At 38.7% G+C, this 23,395-nt stretch overlaps 1 protein-coding gene across 2 annotated transcripts; it reads right to left on the bottom strand.

The window, feature by feature from the left end:
• Positions 1–693: 693 nt before the first annotated feature.
• trim105 (tripartite motif containing 105) lies at positions 694–22,764 on the bottom strand. Of its 2 annotated transcripts, none has more exons than XM_067456780.1 (7): positions 22,450–22,764; positions 17,613–17,917; positions 13,357–13,449; positions 12,627–12,860; positions 8,679–8,698; positions 5,714–5,820; positions 694–1,646 (listed from the first exon to the last, which is right to left on the bottom strand). In XM_067456780.1, the coding sequence occupies exons 2-7, from the start codon at positions 17,877–17,879 to the stop codon at positions 1,093–1,095; spliced, it is 1,275 nt and encodes a 424-aa protein (XP_067312881.1). In that variant the 5' UTR covers positions 17,880–17,917; positions 22,450–22,764; the 3' UTR covers positions 694–1,092. The 2 variants fall into 2 exon arrangements, with proteins under 2 accessions (XP_067312881.1, XP_067312880.1); XM_067456779.1 differs by having other exon boundaries at positions 13,357–13,452; positions 22,450–22,756.
• Between the last annotated feature and the right edge of the window lie 631 nt (positions 22,765–23,395).

The raw sequence follows: 23,395 nt of genomic DNA, 5'->3' as shown, positions 1-23,395 counted from the left end.
GGAAGCAGGGGGCTGGAATGTTAATGGGCTGTAGTGTTTAAAGGCAGCCTGACCCGATGGAGGAGGACTGGGCTCACACTCCCATATCCAGCCCAAACCTCAGTCCCACAGCGGCAATAACGCAGAGGCCAGCCGACTCTGTGTGTGTGTGTGTGTGTGTGTGTGTGTGTGTGTGTGTGTGTGTGACCCCACGCAGGAGGCAGGAGGAAGAGGATGTGGATGCACTTTGCCTGCTCCGACAGATAATGGCAGCCCCATCCTCACTGCTCTCCGCGTCCGGGATGCCCCCCCCCCCCCCCCCCCACACACACACACACACACACACACACAGTCAAGACTTTATGAACTGACTGCATTGGTTTACACTGAGGTGTAACAGCAGGTGAATGTTGAATACGCTTTCTATGCTGTGTGAGTGATAAGCATTCGTATCGAGGTGCTTGTGAAACAGAACAGAGCTTGTTTTGCATTACAGAGGAAGGAAGAGCGACACACACACACACACACACACACACACACACATCAGAACTAAACATCTTCCTGCCCCGTCACGATGATGGACAGAGCCGCCCCAGAGACTGACTGCTGATGAAACACTGGACACAACAACGCATTTTAATCAGTTTTCTGTGTAATATCTATAATTGCTTTCTGAACGTATCTATAACAGGAGAATCAGATCAAAAGATGGACTGATTTACATCATAAAGTATTTATTTACCATTTCTTATTCACAAAGAAGGAGGAGGAAAACATTTTATTAAATAAAATTAATGATGATAATGATAAAGCACTTCCTTACCAGACAGGCTAAAGACATTCGTCTGTATAAACAAAACAAAAAATTAAATTAAATGGAAGAAAAAAAGGGAAAAAAAGAAAAAAAATACTAAACTAAACTAAATAAATAAATAAACTAATAATAATAACTAAACTAATAAAATGAAATAAAATAAAATGAATTCTGGGGTCCTCGTCGCCATCGCCTGCGGTCCGTTTGTCTGTGATGATCTCATCACCTCCCCTCGTCGTGATTGGTCACACCTGGCCCTAATGCGCCTCATCAGCTGATGACGGGGGAATAGGAACCCTTCAGCTGTCGCAGTGGTATGGGAAGTGCAGGATGCGTAAGGGCTGGGCTTTGTGTCCGCGCTCGCTGAGGCAGGTGCTGAAGAAGGGGAAGGCTCGCCCCCGGGGCCCGCTGGAGAACGAGTACAGCAGGGCCATAGAGTCCGCATTATAGAACGACACTCGGCCGTCCTCACAGTCCAGGAAGACCCCGATGCGGCGGGGCGAGGCGCGCACGGGCAGAGGCGTCCAGGGCTGAGTGCCAGCCGAATACTGGCCGTTCCTCAGCCGCAGGGTCCAGTACCCGCTCTCCGGACACAGCCTGGCACGAGCTCTGCGGTTCACCGACTCCAGGGCCACGCCCACGTCCCATTTAGGGCTGTTCCGCACACTCACCTCCCAGTAATGGCTGCCGCACTGGAAGCCCTCAGTGGCCAGGATGTTGACGCACTGGAGGAAGCGTTTGGCGTCACACCTGTAGATGAGCATTCGGTCGCTCTCCATCACCTCAGTGTTGTTCCTGGAGAGCTGGAGACTGGGGTGAGCCGTGTCCTCATCAAACACCAGCGGAGCAGGGCCTGGGGAGAACACACACACACACACACACACAGACACACGTTTGTTTTTGTGAAATGTAGGGACATTCTATTGGTATAAAGGTTTTTATACCATACAAACCGTATTTTCTATCCCCCTACACTGCCCCTAAACCTACCCATCACACACACACACACACACACACACACACACACACACACACACACACACACACACACACACACACACACACACACACAGCCCCTAAACCTACCCATCACAGGAAACATTCTGCATTTTTACTTTCTCATAAAAACTCCTCCTGTGTGATTTATAAGCCTTTTGTAAAGTGGGGCCATGGGTAATGTCCTCATATTTCACCCTCTCCTGTAATACCTGTGTCATACCCATGGCATTATACACATTTGTGTCCTCATATGTCACAAAAACATGCCCACACACACACACACACACACACACCGGCAGGAACTCAATCAGATTCTCATTCATGACATTCAGATCCAACAATGGGTGTTGATTGTGAGAAAATATCGAGTAACGAGCTCAACTCTTCCTCGAAACACAACACACACAACAGGAACAGATCAACCTTACAGCGAGTCTCTCATGTTAAAGGGACAGTTCATCCAAAAATGTCATCATTTACTCGCCCTCAAGTTAATCCAAACCTGTATGAGTTTCTATCTTCTGCTGAACACAAAAAAGATATTTGGAAGAAGCAGAGAGAGCAACCATTGACTATTATAGTAGAGGGAAAATACTACGGTAGTCAATGGTTGCTCTCTCTGCTTCTTCCAAACATCTTTTTTTGTGTTCAGCAGAAGAAAGAAACTCATACAGGTTTGGATCAACACATAAATGATGGCAGATCAGAGTTTCACTGATGATCTCAGGCACAGGTGTTTTTACAGTCAACTTTAAATCAACTATCGCAATTCCTCACATAAACACCAGGGCCTTTATTTTCCTGGGAAGAACACACACACACACACACACACACACACACACACACACATACACACTGGCAGGAACTCAATCAGATTCTCATTCCTGACATTCAGATCCAACAATGGGTCTTGATTGTGAGAAAACGTCGAGTAATGAGCTCAACTCTTCCTCAAACACCACACACACAACAGGAACAAATCAACCTTACAGCGAGTCTCTCAAGTTAAAGGGACAGTTCATCCAAAAATGTCATCATTTACTCGCCCTCAAGTTTTTCCAAACCTGTATGAGTTTCTTTCTTCTGCTGAACAGAAGATAAAAGAAGAAAAAAAAAGTTATTTGGAAGGATGATTGTAACGAAGCAGAGAGAGCAACCATTGACTACCATAGTAGGGGGAAATACTACGGTAGTCAATGGTTGCTCTCTCTGCTTCTTCCAAACATCTTTTTTTGTGTTCAGCAGAAGATAGAAACTCATACAGGTTTGAGTTTCACTGATGATCTCAGGCACAGGTGTTTTTACAGTCAACTTTAAATCAACTACCGCAATTCCTCACATAAACACCAGGGCCTTTATTTTCCTGGGAAGAACACACACACACACACACACACACACACACACACACACACACACACACACACACACACACACACACACACACACCGGCAGGAACTCAATCGGATTCTCATTCCTGACATTCAGATCCAACAATGGGTCTTGATTGTGAGAAAATATCGAGTAATGAGCTCAACTCTTCCTCGAAACACAACACACACAACAGGAACAAATCAACCTTACACCGAGTTAATCAGAGTCTCAGCCACAGGTGTTTTCTACAGTAAAACTTTAAATCAACGACTAACTAAAGCAACAGTTGATCATTCACCTTAGATCCTGAAAATACCTCATAGTGTATTCCACAAAGATTGTATTAGTCATGTATTTTGAACAATTTATTGAGTTGATTATGTACTGATGTATTCTGTTGCGAGAGCGAAACAGAAGTGACTCCGCCCACACTCTCTTCTGATTGGCTGTGACTCCTGATTGATTTAGGACATGATGTTAGACGCCCAATCAGACGCAGCTCGCCTATTCATCCAAACTTTTCAAATTCATCCAAATTTTTTGTTTGTTGTTACTCTACAGGATAAGGAATTTTGTCTGCATAATTTGTTTTATTTTATTTAATTTAATAAAAAAACATGTATAAATATAAAATAATAAAGCACTTTCTGACAAAACAGGTTAAAAAAAATAAAATAAATAAAATTAAATAAGATTAAATATAAAATAATAAAGCACTTTCTGACAAAACAGGTTAAAAAAATAAAACATAAAAAAATAAATTAAATTAAATAAAATTAACTTAAATTAAAATAAAATAAATATAAAATAATAAAGCACTTTCTTAACAGACAGGTTAAAGAATTTTGTCTATAAAATAAAATAAAATAAAATAAAATAAAATAAAATAAAATAAAATAAAATAAAATAAAATAAAATTAAATATAATAAAGCACTTTCTAACAAAACAGGTTAAAAAATTAAAAAATAAAAATAAAATAAATAAAATAAAATAAGATAAGATAAGATAAGATAAGATAAGATAAGATAAGATAAGATAAGATAAGATAAGATAAGATAAAATAAAATAAAATAAAATAAAATAAAATTAAATTAAATTAAATATAATAAAGCACTTTCTAACAAAACAGGTTAAAAAATTAAAAAATAAAAATAAAATAAAATAAATAAAATAAAATAAAATAAGATAAGATAAGATAAGATAAGATAAGATAAGATAAGATAAGATAAGATAAAATAAAATAAAATAAAATAAAATTAAATTAAATAAAATATAAAATAATAAAGCACTTTCTTACCAGACAGGTTAAGGAATTTTGTCTACATTATAAAATAAAATAAAATAATAAAATAAAATAAAATAAAATAAAATAAAATAAAATAAAATAAAATAAAATAAAATAAAATAAAATAAAATAAAATAAAATTAAATTAAATATAAAATAATAAAGCACTTTCTTACCAGACAGGTTAAATACTGGTTTGCTGTTAGTCGCTCTAACCGCTCTCTCAGTCAATGGCTGTAATGTTCCTTCACTTAATCACTGAACCGCAAGGCATTAATCGTTATCTTCATCATGTGAGGAATAATTAAAGACTTGAGTGAAGATCAATGTGCTTTACCTTCTTCATAACCTTTAGCTCAGTTTATGTCAACCGTGAACCATCATTTGCACATTTCTATTGCTAGTCATTTTATGGACAACCATTATTCATTCATTAATATTTCAGTGTAAATTAGAGGTTCAGACAACACGGTTTAAATACTTACTTTTACATCTTCACTGCAAAAAAAGCTTTTCTTACTTAGTATTTTTGTCTTGTTTCTAGTCCAAACATCTAAAAATTCAAGAAGTATTTACTAGACAAGGACAAATTATTGTCTTGTTTTGGGGAAAATAACTCAAAATGAAGAGAGTTTTTGCTTAAAATAAGATAAATAATCTGCCAATGGGGTGAGAAGAATAATGTTGTTTTCTGTTTGAATTAAGATTATTTTTCTCACCCCATTGGCAGATTATTTATCTTATTTTAAGCAAAAACTCTCTTCATTTTGAGTTATTTTCCCCAAAACAAGACAATAATTTGTCCTTGTCTAGTAAATGTTTCTTAATGTAAGTATTTTTAGAGATTTAGCAGTGCTTTAGGAATACACTAGCACTGACTAAAAGCCTCAGAACCGAACAGTGGAAGCCGTATGCAGATATGCTCTGGAGATATGAAATGAACAATATTAAAGTGTTTTGATTCTGATCGGTAAGTTTCTCTGCCAGCCGAGGGAACACACTGACATCAGTTTTTCCTCCTTTCCTGATAAGAGTATAACTCTACATTTCTGTACCGGTGAAGTCTGCTCAAACACGAGCCCACTGCGTCCTTCAACACATCACTGAGTCCTGAGCGTTTGGTGTTCTGTCACTGTACACCAATAACACCATCTGTTAATGCGGAGGATAACCACCGCCAGCTCACTGCTTTAGAATAACACATATCACAGATCATGTACTCACTGCTGAGTAAGCAGATGGTGTTCAGTGGATAAACTATTACCTGGATTCAAATGCTGGAACATCTTTCTCCACAGCGTGTACTGGAGAGGAGCGATGCGCTTGCTCCTGAAGTTATTCAGGTCGATCTTCAGCTCTTGCAGAGGCGATCTGGAGTCATTGAGACATCGGGGTTTAATAATACAGACATTAAAGGGATAGTTCCCCCATAAATGGAAACACACACCTACATGTTGGACACACTGGAGGTCAGCAGATAAACATCACAGGCTCATTTATGGGGGAACTGTCGCTTTAATAAAAAAACATGAAATACACCGGGACTCTTATTTTGATTAAATGATAATGCATTTGCTAATGTGTTTTACTATTTGTTGACTTTTAATAATGCCTGAAATGTATATTAGCTAGGCTAGTTGTTTTTGCTCTGGTGTTTTTAAACTGTAGGCTAAAGTTCTTAGCCTGTTGATTTGTGTTCATGTTATTCAGCAACAATGACATGTTTTCCGATAAGATATGTTGATATCTTAACATTTTTAACCTTACTAGGGTCCGAGTACCGATGGTGTGATGACCCTATTGTGATTGCTCAGTCTATTATTATTCTCCGAAATCACATTTTTAAGGGCTTAAACATGTTTGAAGCTGAGCACACGCGTCAGAAGTGGTGAAAATGTACGTCTGGTAGGGGTTTCAGGATTAGGTGTGGCAAAATGGCTCTATAGCGCCACCTACAAAATTTCAACAAAGTGCCGTTCGCACTACGTTTCACATTTAAGTATGAAATTCGATAGACACACGTAACAGCCTAATACCTACAAAAAAGAGTCACGAACAGGAAGTGAGATATTTAGAATTGCAGTTTTAGCCATTTCCAAGCCTCATACTTCTCCTACAGTTTTAATCGAATCCTCCTCAAATTTGGTAGGTGTAATCTAAAGGCCTTTGTGATGTTAAATTGCGAAGATCTTGAGTTTTCGCTGAAGGGCGTGCCCGTGGCGGCCTGACAAAATCTAAATCTTTCATTGTTTCGCCATGAAACAGGAAGTTGTTGTAACTCAGGCATAAAATCTCTGATTTTCCCCAAACTTCACGTGTGTTATAATAGTCCTGACCTGAAGACATCTACATGCCAATATTAGTTAGTCATAGCGCCACCTGTGGGCAACAGGAAGTGTGGCACATTGAAGTCACTTTGCCAATATTTACCGACTTAAAGGTGGGGTAAGTGTTATTTCAAAACCGGTTTAGAAAAAGGACTCGGGCCGAGTGGAATAACAAACTTGTAGCCAATCAGCAGGTAAGGGGCGTGTCTATGGTGAGAAGAGAGTGAGCCAATCAGCAGGTAAGGGGCGTTTCTATGGTGAGAAGAGAGTGGGCCAATCAGCAGGTAAGGGGCGTGTCTATGGTGAGAAGAGAGTGAGCCAATCAGCAGGTAAGGGGCGTGTCTATGGTGAGAAGAGAGTGAGCCAATCAGCAGGTAAGGGGCGTGTCTATGGTGAGAAGAGAGTGAGCCGATCAGCAGGTAAGGGGCGTGTCTATGGTGAGAAGAGAGTGAGCCAATCAGCAGGTAAGGGGCGTTTCTATCGTGAGACGAGAGGCTCAGTAAACGTCATTATTCAAAACACACGAGTCACACAGGACGGACATTAGCCAAGATAGATCTAATATATACTGCTTTTGCTTGACTAAGCTCGTGTGTCATGTTCGCTTGTTTGTCCATTAGCGATCGTATTGTGGCTCACTTCAGCGAGGATAAAGACCCGTTCATTTCCACACCGTATGATCATCTAAATCCCCTCAGTGTTTCAAGCGTCAGCTCACAAAACATGTTCGACAGGTAAGATACTATACTCCTAATATACCGGCATGTTTGTTTCCTCTTTAAATCTATATTACCCATCCGGTCATAATTGTAATATATGTCGTTAGCTGGACTATCGAGCTTGTATAGCCAACTAACTTTATATAGTTGTTCATGAGAACAGTTCGTGTTTTGTGATCGCTATAACCCTAATCTGGTCATAATTGTGATATATCGTTAGCTGGACTGTCGGCTCGTGTACTATCGAGTTTGATCATGAGAGCGGTTTGTGTTTTTGTGATGGAAGGGGTTAGCCTGACAAGCCGGACCCACATCATGATGTTTGGTCTGGAAACTCTCCATTGACGGCTCAATCCGAGGGGCGGATAAACGGCTGTCTGTCAAACTCCCTCTGCACGCGATAGGATAGCGCTACACCAACCAGAGCAACGACGGTGAAGGGGAGCTCGCTGACAGATTAAACATTCGCCGTATCCGGTCGGCTAAACTCTGAACACATCTTCCCTTCTTCAGAATGACTTCAGTGCCGTTCTTTGTTCTTTTCTCAGAGAAAAGCTGAACTCAAGTCTTCCAGAGTCGCGGTCAAAGCTGATTCAACAGACCGCCGCCGTTCGCCAGTTTCTGTGTTTACTAGAAGCACGCAAACGCAACTCGGCCATCGTCATTATGGCCCCGCCCACCGACTCTATACACGATGTGATTGGCCCGTCCAGATTGTGAGGAATACAGCTCAGAAGGGTATTGAGAGTTCCTAGACGACACTTGCGGGCAAATTAAATTTGCTGCCGCTAGGGTGCGTCTAGATTTCTAGGCTAGGAAAGGGTGACTTTTTCATTGAATATTGGAGCTGTATTAGTTACACACAGATTCTGCCGTAGTCGTTGATGCCTCTGGGTTACGTATGTGTGGGGCGGAGCTATCAATTTAGGGGTGGACCCTTTCGGGGGTAGGGGCGTGTCTGTCTTGGTGATTTGAAATAACAACAACGGTTACCAGATAGCACTGACCCCACCTTTAAATGCATGTCTATTCGCGAGGGCCCTGCCATCGTTGGAATTGAAATTAGGAATCAATTCGAATCGGAGCGTTACCCAACTCTAGTATTCGCAGCGACTGCTTTTATTGCTTGAAGAAGGATGATAAACAGCTGTGAAAGTAAAAGCAGTTATTAATTGCCACTCACCTGGAATTCAATTCTGGCAGCTGTGGAGGAAGGAGAACAGAGCAGGTTATTTAGCTGACGCGATCACAGAAGCCAAAAAAAGAGCACAGCAAAAGTAAACCATCTGTCTGATAATTAGCAGCACATGCTCAAATCACTGTAGAATTGATTTTTCTCGAGTTCTGCTGTTGTGTGAAATATATACCGTATTTTCCGGACTATAAGTCGCACTTTTTTTCATAGTTTGGCTGGTCCTGCGACTTATAGTCAGGTGCGACTTATATATCAAATTTAATTCATACTGACTGACAAGAATAAACATATAGCCGCGAGAATGCGCTCTATGCTGCTCCTGTAGCCTAATATTTACTTATAGACAACAACTTAGAAAGACTGAAAACAAACAAAATGCCCCCATAAAGAAAATCTGATTCTGCAAAACACAAACAGCATGTTGTAAAATATGCAGCGGAGAATGATTCTCACAGCGTTCGTCTCGCGCGGCTGCGCCTCTCCCGGCAGAGAGTTCAAGCGTCTGTGGACTCGTTCCTTCAGCTCTGGCCATCTTGCTTACAGTCCGCAAGTAGATTTCTTTTTCTTCTTCATCACAGTTAAAGTAACCTCTGCTTTTCGCCAGTCCCTTACAAGTTTCTCACTCACTTCAAACTTTCTTTCTTCTGCTCGGGTTATGCAGTGAAGCGGGCACGAGCGAGTGCTCGCGAGCAGGTGCTCGCATGCGCGTGCGGGTGCTCGGGTGCTCGCGTGCTCGCATGCGCGCGGCTCCAGCTCTGCCCTAATGCGACTTATAGTCCGGTGCGACTTATATATGTTTTTTTCCGCGTCATGACGCATTTTTTGACTGATGCGACTTATACTCCGGAGCGACTTATAGTCCGGAAAATACGGTATGAGGCTGTTGCTACACTTCACTAATAACTCATTCTGACAAGCAGCACTCTGGTTTCTTGAGCAAATATGACATTAATATTCCAAATATTACTCTTTGACACATGACTGTAGCAGCATTACTAACGTAACGCCCGTTTCAGACGACCCTATTTTTTGCTGTGCTGCATTAAAGCGACAGAACATTATTCGCATTAAAATAAACATGTAGTGACGCGAAAATCAAGCCATTTCACCACAGATGCATATCATTTAAAATATACTCTTGTTTCAAAGTCAACACATGGCTTTTTTTCTCGGGTAAAGCACAGAAACGACACCTTATGGCATTTAGGTTAAAAAAAGTGCCATAATGGAGAGCACTTATCCTTTCTTGAAGGTGGAAAAACGAAGTTATTTATGACCGGCAGGATTTCTTTTAAAAGGTTTAAAAACGACAGAATAGACGAGTCGGCTGTTTTTGAATAGCCTATTGTAAGTTTCTAATCTAAAATGTTTGTGATTTTAGGCTATAACCTGTGTTTAAATGTTCTGCCGCTTGTGTGAGCTGAATCTAAAGTACTAGGCTATATAAATATGGATTCATGAATGGAATAAAATGTTGTTTAAATGTAGTACATTAAAACCTGATATCTATGAAAGAGTAAACAAAGAGAATTGCAATTCTGACGAGCCATGTTCAGCAACAACTTTTGGATTTTAAATAAAAAGTAATGAATGAATGCTGTGTTTGTGGTGTACAAAAGCGGATCAGTTACGACTGCAAACGCAGCATATGAGTAAAAACACAATACACCGCAAAAAATGCTTTTCTTACTCAGTATTTTTGTCTCGTTTCTACTCGAAATATCTAAAATTTCTTACATTAAGAAACATTTACTAGACAAGCAAAAATTATTGTCTTGTTTTGGGGGAAAATAACTCTAAATGAAGAGAGTTTTTGCTTAACATGAGATAAATAATCTGCCAATGGGGTGAGAATAATAATCTTAATTCAAACAGAAAACAAGATTATTTTTCTAAGCAAAAACTCTCTTCATTTTGAGTTATTTTCCCCCAAAAACAAGACAATCATTTTTACTTGTCTAGTAAATGTTTCTTAATGTAAGAAATTTTAGATATTTCAAGTAGAAATAAGACAAAAATACTGAGTAAGAAATGTTGTAATTTGTAATGGTGTAAAAATGTTTACTGTATTTTCTGGACTATAAGTCGCATCAGTCAAAAAATGCTTCATTAAGAGGAAAAAACACATAAGTCGCACTGGACTATAAGTCGCATTAGGGCAGAAGCAGCGCGGAGAGTTCATAATCGAGCAGCAGAAAGAACGTTAGTGAGAAACTTGAGGGACTGGCGAAAAGCAGACGCTACTTTAACTCTAATGAAGAAAACAAAGAAAGCTAATTGCGGACTGAAAGCGAGATGGCCGAGCTGAAGAGTCCACAGATTGAACAACGCACTGAGACGAACGCTGTGTGAATCGCTCTCCGCTGCATATTTTACTTCATGCAGTTTGTAGGATTTTCTTTATGGGGGGCATTTTGTTTGTGTTCAGTTTTTCTAAGTTGTTGTCATTAAAGGGTTAGTTCAGCCAGAAATGAAACTTCTGTCATTAACTCCTCTCCCTAATGTCGCTCCACACCCGTCAGACCTCCGTTCATCTTCACACACAGTTTAAGATATTTTATATTTAGTCCGAGAGCGTATGCAAGTGTATGCACACTATACTGTCCATGTCCAGAAAGGGAATAAAAACATCATCACAGTAGTCCATATGAGACATCAGTGGGTTAATTAGAGTCTCTTGAAGCATCCAAAATACATTTGGGTCCAAAAATAACAAAAACTACGACTTTATTCAGCATTGGCTTCTCTTCTGGGTTTGTGTTCAATCCTCAAATAAAGATTCAAACGGTTATGAATCAACGAATTCAGTCAATGCTGAATAAAGTCGTAGTTTTTGTTATTTTTGGACCCAAATGTATTTTGGATGCTTCAAGAGACTCTAATTAACCCACTGATGTCTCATATGGACTACTGTGATGATGTTTTTATTCCCTTTCTGGACATGGACAGTATAGTGTGCATACACTTGCATACGCTCTCGGACTAAATATAAAATATCTTAAACTGTGTGTGAAGATGAACGGAGGTCTTACGGGTGTGGAGCGACATTAGGGAGAGGAGTTAATGACACACATTTCATTTTTGGCTGAACTAACTCTTTAAGTTAATATTTCAGTAAATTTTTTCAGGGATAGCTACAGGAGAAGAATAGAGCGCCCTCTCGCGGCTGTAGACGGAACTAAATGTTTATTCTTGTCAGTCAGTATGAATTCAATTTGATATATAAGTCACAAATGACTATAAATCGCAGGACCAGACAAACTATGAAAAAAAAGTGTGACTTATAGTCCGGTGTCATGACATATCCCGTCCCCCTGTGAAATCGTGTCCGCTTATAGGACCCCCGAGCGATTCTATTGGCTGAACGAACTTTTAATGGGTAATCTGTTCAGAGCCTGATTACAAATCTTACACAATAGCGTTTTGATTTTTGCTGTTTAAATTGTGTTAAAATAGTCTTTAATGTCTTACAAATCATATACTAGTACTATATAACTGAAGTGCTTATATAAGATATATACAAGCATATCTTGTATTTAATCTATTTATTTTGTGCACCTGTTCTGTATATTTCAGTTTTTTTAATATTCTTTATTATTTCCATTATAGGTACATTATATGTCATGATTTTGTTTTGGTACTTAGTTTATCAGTCAAAATAATTCAGAACATGTTTTTCCTCCCATTATAGCGATCAATTCAATATTTCAGATAAATGTTTTGTGTGTGTGTGTGTGTGTGTACTTAGTATGGCAATGAATTCATAGTTTATTTTTAAACAATTGCTTGTCCAGAATCATGTCTAACAGCTCTTGATCCGGCCTTTAACACCGCCACCAGCGGACACCGTTTCACAGGCGGACAGGATTTGTCACGACTCCGGAAATTACAGTAATTTTTAGCAGCATTCCAAACGTTCTCCATCTTGATAATGACCTCCAGGAGTACAGACTGGTCTGAGCAGCTGTGGGTCTGTCTGAGTGTGCTGATGTTCTGCTCCGTGTCTCTAATGGCCGCCTGTAGGGCCGCCAGGTGCCGCTCCAGCCCCTGCAGCATCGCCTCCTGCTCCACCTTCAGCTCCTCCATCATGGCCTCCTCCTCCACCCGCAGGAACTCATGCAGAGCCTGGAACTCGCCGTGCACTCGCACCTGCAGCTCAGCTGACATTTTCTGAGGCGAGGAAACAGGGAGAGTTTTTATACAGCAAACACTGCTCTTCTTCCTCAGTCATTCTGTCTTGTTTTCAGTCTAAATATCTAACAATTCTTAAATCAAGATGCTTTTATTAGATTAGTAAAACAACATTTTTTCTTATTTTGTTGAAAATAAGAGTAGTTGGTTAAAACAGGCAAAATGATCTGCCAATGCGGTGAGAAAAATAATCATGTTTCTGATTGGGACGGAAACAAGAAACAAGATTTCAATCAGAAATCAGATTATTTTCCTCACCGCAATGGCAGATCATTTTGCCTGTTTTAAGCAAAAACTCACTTCATTTAGATTTTATTTTCAACAAAACAAGAACAAATATCTGATGTGGTTTTACTGATCTAGTGAATGCATCTTGTTTTAAGAATTGTTAGATATTTAGACTAGAAACACGACAAAATGAAGGCAGGAAGTGTCACATTGAGATCTAATCTTTCTCTTTCTAAGATGGACGCACTCTTATTTTCTCCATCTGGTCTTCGTCCTCGCGGATCATTGAGACGTAGGCCTCTTTCAGGGAGCGCTGCGACTCCAGATGCTCCTTTAATTGCTTCTAGAAAAGAGCAATAGGTAAGAGTATTAGATCAAATCAAAACTGTCTTAGACAACACAAGCACTAACACAGAGCGTTCACAGAAACATGACAAGAACATTGGGATTAAAAGTCAACAATAGAGCGCAACAGTCGCTTCTGGAAGTAAAATCTCCATTCATGTTCTCCATAGGGAACCTGATTTTGATTAATAATCTTCTAAACCTTTAAAGTCGGCTCTACTGTGAGCTGCGAGGTTGTTAATCAATGGTTTTTGCTTCTGTTGAAGTCGTCAGTCTGCAGTATTTCAACGAGTTTTAAATAACTGTGTTTGATTCCTGGTGAAAAATGACACTACTGATGAAAAATCCACCAATCAGAGAGCTGAAAAGAGCTCTTTAGCTCCGCCCACTCCAGAAGCACTGCGAATTATGTAAACGAGACGGTCTTCCTCTCTAAAAACACTGAAATATTTGTGTTACATAACATTATGACCGGTGAAGTGAATAACTGTGATTTAATTTGCACCTTTTTAATAATACACTGCAAAAAATGCTCTTCTTACTCTTTTGACTAAATGTTCACTTGCTGCCTAATATATCCCACCCACTAACAGGAGCCGTGATGAAGAGATCATCAGTGTTATTCACTGTTATGCCTGATTGGTGTATGTATGCATATTTTGCAATAAGCTTAAAATAAAAAAAATTATAAATACAATTAACATGAGTAGTTTTATATTTCACCATCATTTTTAATTAAATTATTCTGAACGCAATGCTTCTTTCCCTCACTAAAGCTGTTAAACCTTATTTTTGTCCTACTTTAAAACACTTCTTTGCTTCAAATCAAAGTTTGTAGTTTTGTGATCAATGTTGAGGAAAGTTACTTTTAAAAGTACTGTGTTACTCTATAAAAAAAGAACTAATTTCGTTACTTAGTTACTTTTCATGGAAAGTAATGAGTTACATTACATTTGCATTACTTTTTCAGATAAGGCCGTGAAGCCATGCAATGGATTAGGTAGGCTTGTCGCTCCGAAGGTCGCTCCTCTCTCTCTCTCTCTCACACACACACAAACACACACACACACACACACACACACACACACAGAAAGCTAGTCTTACATACCACAGAGAACTGGCATGCTAAATGTAAATAGTGTTCTTGTTTTTCCGATTAAAAGGACAGAGCTCCTTTGGAATAATAATTATTAATATTTTAGGCGCTCACATATCACTATGCCCATGTTTTGAGCAATGATTCAGCAAATTAGTCGGAGTAAACACTGACAGCGTGATTAATATTCGTTAACTTAACAACATCTCAGACCTTATCGTTTTAAAGTATTATTAACAGGTTTGGTATTAGTATTTAGGGGCAGGCACCAAATGGTGCAGTAGAGATAAGAGGACAGTCCAAACATTCGCCTCAGCTAATCTGGAGTCTAACTCCAACTTACATTCATCTCAACAACTTTTGAACCATCATGGCTAGAAACTAAATTCTGGACATTTTCCGTCATTTTCCAAACATTTATGAACTCCTCCTAGTCAGTTTGTCCAATTTTGTATGAAAATCAAATCAGATCATCTTCACACCATGCTGGCAAAAACGTATTAAAAGCTTTTTGATAAACCCAACCGTTCTCGAATAATGTGCGAAAGAATCTGACGAAAATTGGACATGTAATTGGCTCTATCTCCAATGCTTTATCATATTCAAACCAAACTTGGTACATGTCATCACTAGCATGACCTGAGGATACATGCAGAGTTTCAGCACAGCGCCACCTACTGGTCAAGAGATATGAAAAATGTACTCTTTTGCTTATAACTTCTGAATGCTTTGCCCAAAATGTGTTTATAAAATTGGTGTACTTTTATTCAGTGCCTCATGCCAAGTCGAATGATACCTAATTTTCCCATACTGGCTATTGTGGGCGTCGGCCATTTTGAATTTTGTCCTAAAATGCAGTGTTTTAAGAATGCATTAGCATATTGTTACAAAACTCAGTATGTGTCATGAGGATCATGTCCTGAGAAAGTTACAATGGAATTTACAAAAATGATAACTTTTGACTAATCTTGATATATTCCTTGGGTCATGCCAAGAACGATGATACCAATTGATGTATTTGCATAAACTGGCTCGAACCGTATTTGATTGAACTTGCTGTCCGCCATTTTGATTTTCTTTGAAAAACTACTTTTTCGTACTCCGCCTAGACCATTGGTTAGTTTTCACCAAATTTGTCTCAGATCTTCTTCAGACCATGCCGGCAAAAAATTATCAAAGGCTTTTAGATAAACCCAACATTTCTCAAATAATATGCGAATGAATTTGACGAAGAACACACCAGATTGGACGCATGGCTATATCTCCGGAAAGCTTTATTGTATTCAGACCAAACTTGGTACATGTGATCACAAGCATGACCTGAGGCTACATAAAGTGTTTCGGCACAGCGCCACCTACTGGTCAGGAGACATGAAACATTTACTTTTTTGCTTTTAACTTCTGATTGCTTTGCCCAAAATTTGTTCATAAAATTGGTGTACTTTTATTCAGTGCCTCATGCCAAGTCGAATGATACCTAATTTTCCCATACTGGCTATTGTGGGTGTCGGCCATTTTATTTTTGTTGAAAATGCAGCATTTTAAGAATGAGTTGGCGTATTGTTACGACACTCGGTAAGTATCATTAGGATCATGCCCTAAAGGTACTCACAAAATTTTGAGACAGCTATACTTAAAATGGATTTTACAAAAATGCTAATAACTTTTGATTAATCTTGATATATTTCTTGGGCCATTTTGATTTTCTTTGAAAACCTACTTTTTCCACCATTGGTCTGATTTTTACCAAAATCTTCTTAGATCTGACCATGCCGGCAAAAAGTTATCCAAGGCTTTCCGATAGACTAAACAGTTCTCGACACCAAACTTTATACGTGTCATTGTCACCTCACACTGACCACACCATAATGCTGGTAATTTCATAACAGCAAGAAAAAGTAATAAGCGAGTTTATCATAATACAGTGATTGCATTGGGGATATTTCTGCCCTTTGGACAAAAATAATGTCTTTTATGACTAATTGTTGCAACTTTCTGAAGTCTTAGTGGACCTTTCTGAGCTTGAATCCAATAATTGCTGCTTGCAACTTCATTTATCATTGTTAGTCCTTTGTGGAGAAACACTGAAAGACCAATAATGTCGCAAGCATCACTATCAGCTCGTAATTCTCCAAGTCAATGTGAAAATATACGTCATACATGTTTTATTCATACATAGCAGCCCCTGATTACTACAGTTCTGTCTGAATTATACTTTCAAATGTAATCACAAAATCTGTGCAAATCATATCTGATTTGAAATATGAGTTTATCTGTGTGCATCAAAAGTCTGGCGAGTAAACAAAAAAATGTGTTATGCCGATTATATCGTGTATAGGGTTGTGCTTTATTATGAAATGGTATATTATAATTCAACACAATTATAGTGAATCTTTGCCAATAAAAAAAGGCAATATCAGAGGATATAACGTCCATTTATAGTGTGTTGAACTGCAAAAAATGCTTTTCTTACTTAGTATTTTTGACTTGTTTCTAGTCGAAATATCTAAAAATTCTTACATTAAGAAACATTTACTAGACAAGCAAAAGTAATTGTCTTGTTTTGGGGAAAATAACTCAAAATGAAGAGAGTTTTAGCTTAAAATAAGATCAATAATCTGCCAATGGGGTGAGAAAAATAATCTTGTTTTCTGTTTGAATTAAGATTATTTTTCTCACCCCATTGGCAGATTATTTATCTTATTTTAAGCAAAAACTCTCTTCATTTTGAGTTATTCTTTCCCAAAACAAGACAGTAAAATTTACTTGTCTAGTAAATGCTTCTTGTTTTATGAATTTTTAGATGTTTGGACTAGAAACAAGACAAAAACACTGAGTAAGAAAAGCATTTTTTGCACTGTGGGAATTCTCTAGTGACATGACTTCTTTAAGTCTTGTGATTTTTGAAACAAACAATAAAATCATGACCTTTACACCTCAAAAATGAGGAAGAAATGTTTATGGGGAATAAAACAGAACTTGTAATTTAACGCTGACTTTGCTTTTTTTGTTTTTTTACTCCTCCTGCTCCAGATAGATAAGAAATGTGAGACGAAACTCACCTCCAGATACTTGAGAGATCCAGGCGTGTAGCTGGCCCTGACCTTCTCCACCAAACCGGATACCAAGAAGTTGGTCTGGAAGCTTTTGTTGGGAAACTCTTGCCTGCACTGAGGACAGGACACAGGACAGCGGACCGTCTTCCAGTACGATACGATGCATTTCCTGCAGAAGTGATGCATGCAGCCCAGCATTACGGGCTCTTTGAAGAGCTCGAAGCAGATGGCACATGTCAGGTCTTCTCTGAGACTCGTCTTGCTGGTCGCCATATGGAGCAGATCTCTTCCTGTTTGTTTCACTTTCACTTCTGGCACAGGTCATGTAAAAACAAAAATGAGGAGCGATCACCTGGGGCCAATGTGTTAAAGGGTTAGTTCAGCCAGAAATGAAACTTCTGTCATTAACTCCTCTCCCTAATGTCGCTCCACACCCGTAAGACCTCCGTTCATCTTCACACACAGTTTAAGATATTTTATATTTAGTCCGAGAGCGTATGCAAGTGTATGCACACTATACTGTCCATGTCCAGAAAGGGAATAAAAACATCATCACAGTAGTCCATATGAGACATCAGTGGGTTAATTAGAGTCTCTTGAAGCATCCAAAATACATTTGGGTCCAAAAATAACAAAAACTACGACTTTATTCAGCATTGGCTTCTCTTCCGGGTTTGTGTTCAATCCTCAAATAAAGATTCAAACGGTTATGAATCAGCAAATTGATTCATGATTCGGATCGCGTGTCAAACTGCTGAGATCATGTGACATTGGCGATCCAAATCATGAATCAATTCGCTGATTCATAACCGATCGAATCTTTATTTGAGGATTGAACGATTGAACGAATAAACGAATAAAGTTGTTATTTTGATTTTTGTGCATTATATCTATTCTCGTCGCGTTGTAAAATGATTGTCCAGCCGCTGTAGTGAGATGGGCTGTGTGTCGATGTGTTTAGGGCCTTTATGGGTCTCGTGAGTGGGAATGGACTGAATGCCAATGGAGGCCTATCTGAAGCCTTTCTCAGCTTTACACTAAAATATCTTCATTTGTGTTCTGAAGATGAACGAAGGTCTGACGGGTGTCCAACGACATGAGGGCGAGCAATTCATGAAGTAATTTTCATTTTTGGGTGAACTAACCCTTTAAACAATGATTTGATCTGCTGTAAAGTGTAACAACAACAATCACAGGCCACTGGCGCCCTCTGCAGGCATTTGTTATAATACGTTATGTACACATTTAAACACTATAAAAAATGTGATTGGGTTATTTTAGCCCAGCGGTTGGGATAAATGTTTAATTTAACTCAACTATTGTTTAAAAATTACCGTATGGCTGGCTTAAAATTAACCCAAAGTATGTTGGAAATGGATATTTATTGACAAATGCACAATATTAAAGCTACACTGTGTAACTTTTTTTAGTTTATTCTTCGCTAAAAACACTTAAAAATGTATTTTAAAAATATATGTGCTCATTAAAGGTGAACTATGTAGTATTTTTGCAGTAAAATATCCAAAAACCACTAGGCCAGTGTTATATATTTTGTTCAGTTGAGTACCTACAATATCCCAGAAGTTTCCAACTATTTGTAAATTGTGAGAAAATTGCTATTTTAACTCAGGACCGGGACGTGTCAGCATAGCGTTTGACGGAGTCGCCTGTCAATCGCGTCATATCTGCGCTACCCTCGGTTTCGGCTTTTATTTGGCAGGAGCGCTTTACTCTCAGCAGTGTGAACAAGTGAACGCACGGAGTAACGTCATAACATCGTTTTAAACACACTTAAATGTATCTAATATGATAAACAGAGCTCCATTACCTCAAAATCATAACCGGAAGAGTGGATCAGTGCAGGCGCCCGGCAAATGAGTCTCGTCCCGTCATAATAAAAGTCCCGGTATTCGCGAGGCGGGTATTTAAATGGTAAATGGACTGCATTTATATAGCGCTTTTATCCAAAGCGCTTTACATTTTTGCCTCACATTCACCCATTCATACACCGACGGCAATGTCAGCCATGTAAGGCGCCATCCAGCTCGTCGGGAGCAGCTGGGGTTAGGTGTCTTGCTCATGGACACTTCGACACTTGGTCAGGTGGAACCGGGGATCGAACCACCAACCTTCTGGTTTGTAGACAACCTACATGAACCACTGAGCCACTGCCGGGTATTTGTTTAACAATCGCTCCAGCAGCTTTGCTCAGCTCCCCAACACTCGGTCCTGCTCTGCTTTAGTCTACAGTAACGTTAATAACCGCATGCATGAACGTGATTTCTGCCTGGGTCCTATTTTTCACCGGCTGCGATGAGAAGACCACATCTCCCAAGATGCTGCGCTCACACTTTGCGTCATCAAACTACACATTTGTTTTGCATAGGCGCCCTCCAGTGGACAAAAGCTGCATAGTGCACCTTTAATGTATATTTACTTCTTTCGAGTAATAAAGTATTCTCGTAAGTTTATAACATGTAGGGCTGCACGTTTTCAAGTTTTTCATTAACCGTTAACTGAGGCCCTTAGCGGTTAATACTCGGGTAACCATAGTGTGCGTCAGGGTTATTTTTAGTTTATTAATTTGACGACCACCATCTCCGTAGTGAACGCGCCTATAGAGAGAAATGCACATCATGCTTACACAATCAGAGAGTAGCCTATTTCTTTTCGTTTTAAAATGTTAAAAGACATTTCAAGTTTCTTAAGATATATTTCATGTCTGTGAGGCGTACGCTGAGTTTCGTTAAATTAGGATGAGATGTTCAAGCATCTGTGGACTCGTTCCTTCAGCTCTGGCCATCTTGCTTTCAGTCCGCGATTAGCTTTTTTTGTTTTCTTCATTACAGTTAAAGTAACGTCTGCTTTTCTCTAGTCATTCACAAGTTTCTCACTTCAAACTTTCTTTCTTCTGATCCGTTATGCACAGCGCGCGCGGCTCCCGCTCTGCTTCTGCCCTAATGCGACTTTTAGTCCTGTGCGACTTATGTTATTTTCCTCTTCATGACGCATTTTTTGACTGATGCGACTCATACTCCGGAGCGACTTATAGCCTGAAAATGCGGTAAGCACTGCCTTGCAATACTTGCATTTAGCACCGTCACTCTCATTTTTAAAGTGCTCCCACGCTTTCTTTGCCCGCTTCATTGCCCGCTTAGAAAGCTGGTCATGACTTCTTCTTGTGGATATTACAAATGTCTGGGAGCTCTCTGGCGGTGTCTAGCGGTGAAAAATATATTACAACTAAATTCAAAGCACGTCATTGACGCCACTTAACCGAGCAAAATGTTTCACTCGGTTACGCAATTTTTAACGGTTAATCAGTTAATCGGTTAACCATGGACACCCCTAATAACATGCCATTGAAAACACATACGGGTGAGGGGTTCGAATGCCGGTCGCCATGTTGCTCCTCCATCTTAAAAGTACAGTAGCCAAAGAGGGACATATCCGTAAATTCAAGCTTCGCCTTTCGCGTTTTAGCACTCGATGGCACCGTGTCGAATGTGAAGAGAGGGATTGCCATGTCAATCTTGGACTAAATCAGCCACCGTAGGAGTTAAAACGAAATCAGAATTGAGAGGAACAGAAACTTTTATTCACTGGATGGTCATATAACTTTACACCGCTAGATGGGGAAAATATCACACAGTGGAGCTTCAACAAGATGAATGAATAATGTAACCATAAACATTTATTCAATTCCCTATTAATAAATGTTTACCTTTTGTTGCCTCAACAGTCATAAATCACAAAATAACCCAATCGCTGGGTTTGTCCGTTTTCAGCCCAACTTGGGTTGTTTTTAACCCAGCATTCTTTTAGAGTGTATAATGTATTTTAAAAGTGTTGTTCAACAAAACCATATGATTACTTACTTTTGAACCAATTATTACCTGACTGTTATTAGAAGTCATTTTAAAGGCTATTGTTCACTTAGGTCTATTTTTTTTAATTATAAGTTATAAGTCATAAGTTAAATTTTTGTCTTGATCTTGTTCTCGTATAGCCAATATTGTATCATCTTGCAAGTGTATTCACATCCCTAGTAACCCGTCTTACTTTTTTAGGTTCATAGGCCAGTCTATAAAAGAAGAAAAAGATATGACCTGTCATAAAAAATATTAGATGACTTGACAAACTAATCTAAGCAGTTTATGCAACAGGTCACCATTTTAATGTTTTCTACTCAGTCTGATCTTAAATGCCCTGAAAGTGCTGCTGCCTCTTACAAATTTGTACAATGGCTTGTCAAAATACCATATTTAATTAAAAAACATTATAAATGATTATGGGATTTGCACCATAGCCTACGGTTATGGCTTAGATTATAAACTGAGTTCTGATAGGCCTATAAAACATGATGATTTATAATTACATATCATATTGTTGTCTGAAAACGTGGTTCAGTGTCATAACCCATGGTTAATGTTTGACAACAGTCGCAGCAAATAATCCATATGTTACCACAGGTTTAATGTAGTAACTAGAGTATTTATGCAGAAAGTATAACGTTTAATATTGTGCATTTTTGTAAGCTCAGTTCAAGTGCTTCAGAAACGATACATTTATCGATAAACTATATCAGACGCCTTTCACAACTTCTATACATTTTAAACGTAATTTTTTCTTTATTGCGTATATTATATTAAAGCAAAACAACAAACTTACAGCACTAAATCCTGTTGTTGCGCTCGCTCGGTGTGGAAGTAAACATTAGCCTGCTGTGAGTTAGCTACACGGCTAAAAACAACTAACGTTACACTAATTGACCGAGAGAAAAAACGATGCGTGTATTAAAACAATAGGTGCTGTTATTTAATAAATAAACATTATTACTTACCCTGTTGGCTTTGGTTTGGTTGTCTTTGAATCCCTAGAGAGATTGAATCTCTGTATTCCAGTCAGTTCAGACTATAGTTCAGTGGGTGTGTGTGTGTGTGTGTGTGTGTACTTTCGGTTCACTTTCATTATGACTGACTCAAGTGAGTGAGTTCCTGCTAAACACATGATGGAATAGAAACAGAGAGAACGAAATTAAAACTTTAAAAAACGTATCACATCTTGAAAAAAGTTTTTAAAAAAACAAAGCCTAAAAGATGCTTGTCTGGTTTTAGAGGAGTTTAGGTGCTTTTTTTAGGTTAAGTCTTAGCTGTCAAGTTAGGAGACCAGTTAAAATGCCAACTAAAACCAGATGAACACCAGCTTGGTCAGACTGGAAGACCAGCTTTAACCAGCTGAGACCAGCCAACCAGCATTAGGCTGGTTTTAGTGTTTGTTTCATCAGCATGGAAGTCATAATAATAAGTGAATAGTCAACTTATTAACATCTCTCATGTCTTGAACAGATAGCAAAGTGCTAGTTTTTTACTATTAACATCATATCACACTATTATCATCACGTTATAGAATTTTAGATGGACTGAAGTCACATGGAGAAGTCACAAGATCTGTATTTCAATAACTAACTTTTGAGTCAAAAGTCCAAGTTTGCCCATAAGGCTTTTGTTTGTGTTTTTTCAGCAGTAGTTGTTTTTGTGGTTTTAAATAAAAAAAGAAACGCCCTCAAACTACAATCCTGTTTCGGGTAAACAAATGAAGAATCACACTGACATAATGAATAAGAATTTAATTGAAAAGCTGAACGTTGTTCTCAGGACAAAAATATACTTCTCTCTATTTTTTCATAAATGTCAGGTTGGGGTTTTCAGAAAGGTCTGTGACTTTAAAAAAAAAAAAGTCTATTTAGCATTAGAAAAAAGAGCATACTGTAAAATAATAATAATAAT

Source organism: Pseudorasbora parva, chromosome 11, assembly GCF_024679245.1.
Source record: "Pseudorasbora parva isolate DD20220531a chromosome 11, ASM2467924v1, whole genome shotgun sequence".
Lineage (NCBI taxonomy): Eukaryota > Metazoa > Chordata > Actinopteri > Cypriniformes > Gobionidae > Pseudorasbora > Pseudorasbora parva.
Note: the sequence above shows the minus strand (reverse complement) of the source record. Positions and strands in the feature narration are given on the sequence as shown.